This window comes from Peromyscus californicus, unplaced genomic scaffold (assembly GCF_007827085.1).
Source record: "Peromyscus californicus insignis strain IS unplaced genomic scaffold, ASM782708v3 Scaffold_10__1_contigs__length_136768540, whole genome shotgun sequence".
NCBI lineage: Eukaryota > Metazoa > Chordata > Mammalia > Rodentia > Cricetidae > Peromyscus > Peromyscus californicus.
The window spans coordinates 16,110,126-16,118,939 of NW_026294391.1; the positions used below are offsets into that span (position 1 = coordinate 16,110,126).

General features: G+C 38.9%; 1 protein-coding gene across 1 annotated transcript; it reads left to right on the top strand.

Moving 5' to 3' along the window:
- The first annotated feature begins 3,857 nt into the window (after positions 1–3,857).
- On the top strand, positions 3,858–6,035 carry LOC128113716 (uncharacterized). Its single transcript, XM_052743601.1, has 2 exons — positions 3,858–3,886; positions 5,363–6,035. Exons 1-2 carry the CDS (start codon positions 3,858–3,860, stop codon positions 6,033–6,035), a joined length of 702 nt encoding a protein of 233 aa, XP_052599561.1.
- Positions 6,036–8,814: the final 2,779 nt, after the last annotated feature.

An 8,814-nucleotide genomic window follows, 5' to 3' on the forward strand; every position in this document is an offset into this window, starting at 1 on the left:
GGATGAGATCTACATGAACAAACGGGATGAGGAGAGGTAATGGAGGACAAGGGATGGGAGATGAGAGCTTAGGGGACAGGGAGGTTCGACCTGGAACGGGAACAGAGTGGGAGAGCAAGGAAAGAGATACCATGATAATTGAAGAGACCATGGGAATTGAGAGAAGCAGAGTGCTAGGGAGATTCCCAGTATTCCCAGGACTCCACCATAGACTACTGGCAAGAGTCCAGAGGGTGCCTGAGCTGACCTACTCTGGTGATCAGATGGCTGAATATCCTAACTGTCTTGATAGAACCCTCATCCAGTGACTGATGGAAGCAGATGGAGAGATCCAAGGCCACGTCCCAGGTGCAGCTTTTAATCTCCACACTCAAAAGGCATGCAGATATCTGTGAGTTTGAGGCCAATCGCATATACCTAGTAATGTTCAGTCCAAAGTTATACTGTGAGACTATGATTCAAACCAACCAACCAACCAACAAACCAAACAAACAAACAAACAAACCATCCAACTACAGTCATGTGTGTACTATAAAACAGTAACAAAACAATTTATTCTTTAGTTTAAGAGGAAGAAAAACAGATTAATTTCCCTCAGTAGCAATAATGCTAATTTGAGTTAGCTTACACTTGTTTCCCACATTCTGAAAATATTTCCATAAAATGTCTTTTGGATTGATTTCCTTTAAGCCTGCCAAGGATTGTAAGCTGTAGGTAATGGTCAATATGGATACTTTAGACGAAGAACATGGCTTACATTCCATTTCTGTAATTAACTTCATATGAAAGGGTCCTATTTTCTTTATGGAAAATCTGAAATTCATGATGACATATTTTGGGTAATTTAAAAAATATTCCTTTCTTCAAGAAGGAGCAGATAAGATGGTTTTTTATACTTTACTTATCTTTCCTCCTGAAAAAAAGTATAGTCTGTGGTGGCAATAAAATCCAAGCATTTGAAAAAAATGGCTAAGTAATGGCATTACAGATATCCATGTAAACTTTCAACATTTTGAGGGTGAGGCATACCTTCAGAGCTTTAATCCAAGTGGGTGCAGATTTAATGTAACATTGAGTCTAAAACATGACTGGGAATGAGGAGAAAACTAGGGACAGTAGGAACATATGCTTACTGACTGGTTCAGACTAGGGAGTAGTTTCCTTCAGTAGTCTCTAAAATTTTTCTAAAACATCTCATATTTAAAATAAATGTCCTAGTTAAAATAAATTCTTCCAATTTTCAATTCATGGATTTTTTCAATTAGTTTAGTCCTTAATGATAACACAGTAAATATAAGCCACCACATTAAGTATTACCTTCACCTTCAGCTCTGACTTACCTAACAGCAAGTGTGTTCTAAGTAGTATATTTTTTACACTCCCTGGTATTGAGAGCCACTGGTAGCAAAAAAACATGGGATTATAAAGCAGACACAATTAGAGTTCAGAAGTCAACCTATCAGAACTAAGGGTTCTGTTAAAGGAAACTATCACGCAAGGCTGGTCTATATCACATCAATCATTAATCCAGTCTGTTGGAGGTAATCCCTCATTTGAGCCTCCATCTTTCAAAGAAATTCTACTGTGTTTCAAGTTGATCAAGAGTAGAGAGCACAATCACCAATTGGGGTTTGTAGCAGAGGTCTCAAACAAATGCATGTTGTGCATGTCAGCGAAATTCTTCTTTTCTTTATTTTCATGAGACCTGGTTTCAGAGTACCTCTGGCTTTCTGGGAGTTCACAATGTAGACAAGTCACACCTAGAACTCACAGAAATCGGGCTGCCTCTCCCTCCCGTTGCTGAGATTAAAGTTATGGTTCACCACACCCAGATGATCAGCTGACATTTTTGCCAAGCTCTTGAGCACCTGGATGATGCTATTCAGGTCACATTTATTTCCAGCAGAATCTGGGGTATATCACTTGCTAGCAATTGCTGTTTGAATTTGTATATCTAAGATGGCAGGCTGTGGAATCTTCCCAGTTTGTCACATACATAAAAACAAAAACATGCACATTTATACAGTAGGGCTACACCATGCTTTTTATGAAACGTTCTTGTCTTCCCATTTCCTGTAACAGGATGTTTATGCACTTCCCATTGATCTCCACAGCTCACTCTAAGAAATTCATCCTGATTTTGATATCAGTGTGCTCTGGAATCTGCCATGTAGCAGAAAGTGTAGGTTTTCTTCATTGCGTTACATACCACAGATACATTATGAAGTACAAAGAGATAAGGTGTAAAAAGAAAGTCAAACTTTCCTTCTCTTTTTACTACTCATTTACACACTTTGGCTATTTTTAACTATATGCTTACAGTATGGTATGTTCTCAAGATGTGACCATAGTAAAAAATAACATTGTGTAAATTTACATAGCTTTATATCAGTTTGTAAGAACTTAAGAGTTACCTGGAAAGAAGAAGCTCAATTAAGGGATCATCCCATCAAATTGCCTATAGTCAAGTCTATAGGACATTTTCTTGGTTAGTAATTTTCTTAATTAGTATCCTATGTAGGATGTCCTGGCAGAAGGTGGGCAGTACCAAATCTGGGCCTCAGGTAAGGGATGATATAAAAACGCACATTGAACAAGATATGGGGGTCAACTCACTAAGCAGTGTTTTTCCTTGGCTCCTGCTTGATTCATTTTCTGTCTTTGGTTTGTGCCTTGAGTGCCTGCCCTAATCTGTTGAGATGATGTACTATGATGTGGCAATGTGAGCCACGTGAACCATTCCCTCTCCAAGTTGAATTTGATCATGGTGCTTTTATCACAGCAATAGAAACCCTAACTAGTATCATCAAAGTGACAGAGTTTGAGGTAAAACACAGAAAGAGAAAAGGAGGATATTTTTCTATTAGAAACAAAATACCCCATGAGTTTATATACATATAATCTGTCATTAGTGACAATATATACTTTGTGTCTCTATCTAAGATGATTCTACAAGGCAAGATGATCTCAAAGTCTCCAATGAAGACAATTTGCTCAAAGAGAAACGTCTATCCTTCCACCACACAGACACTGGAGGGCAATGAATGGGGGATGAGAGCTTATTTTTTTCTTTTTTTTTTCAAATAACTATCTCTGCTATGCCCATCAGGCATTTTAGTACTTATTTGATGCATGATTTCCAGAAGTAAATTCCTCTTTTGAAGACTATTCACATACAAAGGGAAGTTAAGCACACTGGTCCTTTATGGCCAAATATGGCTAGGAAGTTGTGTTCTTTGCTCATAATCCACCATTCAGCCTTAGTAGCCATGGAAACAAGAATTTTTAAAGTGAGTTAATACTCTGTCTACTGGCAGTCACTAACATTTGGTCTTACTACAAGGGAAAAAGAGGCAAGTATTTTACATATCCCGGGTGTTTTTATTAATCCCATTCAATTTCACAGGACAAAGAATGCCAGAAAGGGCCATTGACATGTGGATAAGTGTATGTAAACGCTGCTGAATAACGTGTCTAAAAGCCCCACGTGGGACTGCAGGTAATCATTGAGCTGCCCTGCAGGTTCTAATTGTGTAGGTCCCTGATGTTGAGTTTATGAATTAACCTCTCTCTGTTGTTTCCTTACCTACAAAATGGGGGAAATGACTAGATGGATGTCCTTAGAGAGTCAGATGTATGAATACTCCTGAAGTGTTTAAATGAGGTTCTTCTTAAGCCAAGGACAAGAGTGAATGGAAAGGATTGTGGGATCAAGGAGTTAGGGAGACACTGCCCTGAGTTGAAATGTCTGCCTAATAGAATTTCTTTTTCTGAAGGTTTTTCCACTCTTCTTCTGAATGGAGATATGGGCATTTACTGTTAATGGGAAGAACGTCTGTGATCCTGCCACCTTCTAAATGAATCTTCTTATCCATAATACACAAAGGTATAAAAACTTTATGTTATATATGGGAGCTTTAAATATGGTCTTATGAATCACACACATCTACTCCACGTGTTTCAAATACAAGAAGAAACAGATAATACCAAGTTAGCTCACATTTTTTTCTGGAACAACAGCAATCTTCATTGTGTTTTCAGTACTACTTCAAAGCACACTATTCTTGTAGTCCATTGCCTCGGGCCTGCCCTGGAATGGAAGATGATGTGGGCAGGGTGTTACCCAAGCCACCATAAATTGTGAACTCATCTTGCTGATGAAACTTCCCTAGTAGAAGAGCTACTGCCTTCACTCAGTCAGGAAGCCCATTCTACAGAGACTTTAGAGCAGGGCATAGCTGTTTAGGAAGGTTTCCTGGCAAGGAGATCCAGTGTGTATGCCCCTTCAACCTTCTGCATGCACAGTTAGCAGTGTGTTATCCACATGCCTAGTGAGTAAATGCCTCAGCTCCTTCCTTCATCCTAAGATTGGAATTGAGAAAAGGTGCAAAGAAGTTAGTTCAAAGTTACAATAAAGAGTGTAAATTTTCTGTGATAGAAGATATTTGCTCACAAAAAAATATGTCAGGATTCTTTTTGTTTCACTGAAATGAAGCTAATTATCTAAAGATGAAATTTTAAGTAAGAGATGGGCTACAATTGGAAATATCCACTTTTATGGATTTATATGATTTTATGTGTTAATTATCCATTTCCCCTAATCCTCTGACTCACTCTCTGGACAATTTTACACATAGATTTTGGCTTACAGATACTAAAGAAGAATTCAGGGTTTTGTGCATGTTAGATAATCACTTTACCACTGAGCTCTATCCCCGGCTATATTACAGATAGACGTTGATGGGCATACTCTTCTGGTTTCAATTATAAAATACGTATAGCCTTCTTTAGAGAAGTGTACATTTCTGTAAAATTCACAAGGAGGAATAGCATTGGACACTATCATTTATGAGGTGTATCATTATCTACAGATCAATTTGTATACACATATATGTATACAAGAATTTATGTCAAGTGTGTTATTATTTTTACATAAATGAGTTTACTATGTGAATTATTTTCATTTTCTTTCATAGATGATTTCAGTTTGTAACAGTCATGAAATGTTATAGTACTATATTTTAGAAATGACAATTAATTTGAACATTCCTCTGCTTTTTCCTCTCTTTATGGTATTAAAATATTTACAAATTGCAAATACAGGTAAAATAAGCATGTCATTACATATGATATTGCAAACTCTCTTCTCATTGTCAGTTCTAAGCACTGAAGTTCCTAGTCAACAAATACTATTATCTACACTGTGAAGAATAATAATCTGTACATAGACCACTGAAACATCTCTATGTGACAACAAGGACAAGGTATGAGAGCTCAGCGCTGTCTAAGCCATGACTCCCTCTGTTTTCCTGCCTTCCCTTGTAGTCTCACTGACTCTATTCTTCTTTGATGCCTTCTTCAGATTTGCCAAAATGAAGGAGTACATCTTCAAGTTCACTGGCCTGATTTGCAGTACAGCAGCTTTGGTGTTCGAAATCATCCTTGCAAACAGCCAATGCTGGCGCCTGTGGGAGTTTAACAACAAGGATGTGCAATTTGTGTCAATTGGACTCTGGAAAGCTTATTACACTCAGGAATTTAACATCTCTGGGTCTATGACCAGGATGTTGGTTCACACCCCTATCAATTCAACCTGGAACAAGTCATCAGAATTTCAGTATTTACAAGTCCTGATAGCGTGGGCCATTTTGATGAAAATCCTAGTCGTGATTTTCACTTCAGTGGCAATTAAGATCAGCTGTATGGAAGACCCCTTCATTGAGATCCAGCTGTTTTGCTACAAGGTGTCTGCCATAACTTTGGCTGTGAGCAGCCTTTTCACGCTTGTTACTGTGACCGTGAACCACCTGGTAGACATCTATGGGCAAACCACTCTTGACTTTTCACCTGACTTTCCCATTAAAAAGGAGGACATTATAAAGAAACACAGCACAACTGTGTTCCCAATGGGGGTCCTGACAGCCACGATGTCACTCTTTGGCGTGATTTTGTTTCTCTGTGAGATGATCTCTTTGACAGAACAGAGTCAGGTGAAGGCCCAGTGTGCTTCCAACCTGGCTGAGCAAAAGGTCTGAAGTGAGGGCTCTGGCATTTTAACATCTGCCAGGAGAATCCTTGAAGAAATTGCCCATTTGTACACAGTACTGTGTAATCACCAATTCATTCTATATAAAATATCAACTTGATTTCTGGGAGTGTGTCTAAGTTTTATTCCTTCCTTGCTGTCAAACGCATTCCATTCTTTAAATGTTTTCACATACTAAACTGTAGGTCATGATCTCATTCGACAGAGGCAACAAGCAATACCAAGAAACAGTACAGTATAAAGGCATGTTTCCTAAGTAAACCTAGTGAATCCCATGAGAAATACGGTTTGCAAGTAAACAGACACTTCAACAGAAAAAAAGAAACCACATTCTTGTGTGGAGACACTTAAGTATTCATATCTCTGACAGGTAGAGCAGGATGTTTTAGCCTTGGCACTGCTGGGAGAGTGGGATGCTCTCTTGGAGAAAGAAGGCAATGCTGTTCACTGAGTATGCCAGTGCCATCTGTCGCCTGTCGCTATTAGAAGGCAGTAGCCATCTCCTGTTTCCCCAGTTGTGAATAAATGCCACAAATGCCCAGGCATTTCCAGTGTGCTCTAATGGTCCATGTGGTGGGTAGCATAGGGTCATTCTAATCTCTCAGCCATCCTTCTGGAACTTAAAAAAATCCTAGTTTTCTTCCTGGGAACATTAGTCCCTATTCTTTATCAGGTCAGCTTTCTGAGTGTGTGTTATACTGTGTGAATACTTTCTCTCAGTGGATCGAGATCAGTGGTTCTCAACCAGTGGTTTGTGGCCCCTTTTTGGGGTTCAATGACCCTTTCACAGGGACTGCCTAAGACCATTGGAAAACACAGATATTTATATTATGATTAATATCAAAAGAAAATTGCAGTTACGAAGTAGTCATGAAAATGATTTTCTGGTTGGGATCACTCCAACATGGGGAAGTGTATTAGAGTGGCACAGCATTAGGAAGTTTGAGAACAACTGACCATCTCTATCACCACCACCCACCATATCACATACCTGAATCATTTCTCTGACAAAATACATAACATGAGCAAGTAAAGGAAGAAAAGTTTATATTGGCTCTTAATTTGAGGAAATACACATCATGACTGGGAGATTGGAGACAAGAGTCCCAAGTTGCTTGCTACATTGCATTAGTAGTTAGAGAGCAGGGAGAGTAGTTAGAGCACTGCAGATGCTCACCTAACTCTCTCCTTGTTATGCAGCCAGGTACCTCATTCCAAGGAATAATGCCACTCAATGTCAGATGGTTCTTCTCAGCCCAATTAACCTCATCTTAACCTCTTTGAGACATTACCATAGGCTTCTGTATTTCTTGATTTTAGATCCTGTTCACTCAACATTCAATATTAACCATTCCTAATCCTCTTCTTGACAATTTATGGTCCAACTGTATCATTTTTATTGCATTAATTTGTTCTCTGTGTGTGTGTGTGTGTGTGTGTGTGTGTGTGTGTGTGTGTGTGTGTGTGTGTGTGTATGTGGGTGTGTGTTGTACAGGAACCTTTGTTCCATGACTTGCGGTGATGTTATAGGGGACTTGGTAAGCAGTAGACATCTAGGGGTATATAAATTTCATTAATTCGAGTGGACAAATTATGTGTGTGCTGGAAATTAAACCCGCACAGGACAGAAAGTAGAGTGATGATGGGTGAAGATGGTAGAGTCACAACAATAGATCTGTGACGAGGAATTTTAAACTGGAAGTCACTGGGATTGAAACAATAACAGAGATATGAGTGTCCCTGACAGAAAGTAACTATTATAAACTCAATATACCCAGATTCAACTGAGCACATAAGCAAGTTCAGATGTCAGGAACTGTTTTGATTATGAGCAATGTGTGGCTGATGACAGGATATAGAATCATATAACAAAAAGACTTCTAAACATGTATGTGAGATTATATAGGCTATGATAAGTGACGTGGATGATTTATGATACATAGGGTTGGCATCATTCCATGAGCAGTGGACTCAGACTGCATAAAAAAGAAGACATCTAGAAGATCAGAAACATTCATAACTCTCTGTTCCCTGGTGAAAGGCACAGAGTGACCGGAAGGCTTATAATTCCTACACCATACACTCTCTGCTGTTACAGTGCCCTCAAACTGTGAGAAAATAATGTTCAAATATCCACTCTTTCCTTTCTTTCATTATGTCAGATATTTTCACAACAATGAGACAGGTAAGTATTGTAGAATAGTGGTCCGTGAAATAGAATTGTTCAAGTTAATGTTATTAACCTAACCATGAACTTATTAAACTTTTGGAATCAGTACTTGGGTAATGTGGAAATATTTGGACCTATGCCTTAGAAATGCACTCAGATGTTCTAAAAAAGAGTTTAATTGGCCATTCCATGGGGAGTGTGAAATTCTAGAAGAATGTAGAGTGTTGGAAGCTGCTCATGAGTATTCAAAGAGGATCAGGGACTGTAAGGTGAAAGGGGCCGGTTTTCATTCATGTTCTGTGCTGGTACAAAGCTGGCTGCATTGTACCTGTGTCCTGAAATCCTGAATATGGCTGAACTTAAATTTGTAGAATAATTTGTCTTGTGGAGGACATTACAACACAGGATTGCCTTCAGGTTGTACCACAGGAAATGATCAGGACACTTACACAGGTTTATAATGCAAAAAAATCAGCAATTGGGACTAAAACCACAGTCATTTGAAAACAGAGAGCCCTAATTGAAACCCTGCTTGAAAAGTCCTTTGCAGCTGGGATTCACCCACCTGAGGATATACCTGCCTGTGGTCAGCACACAG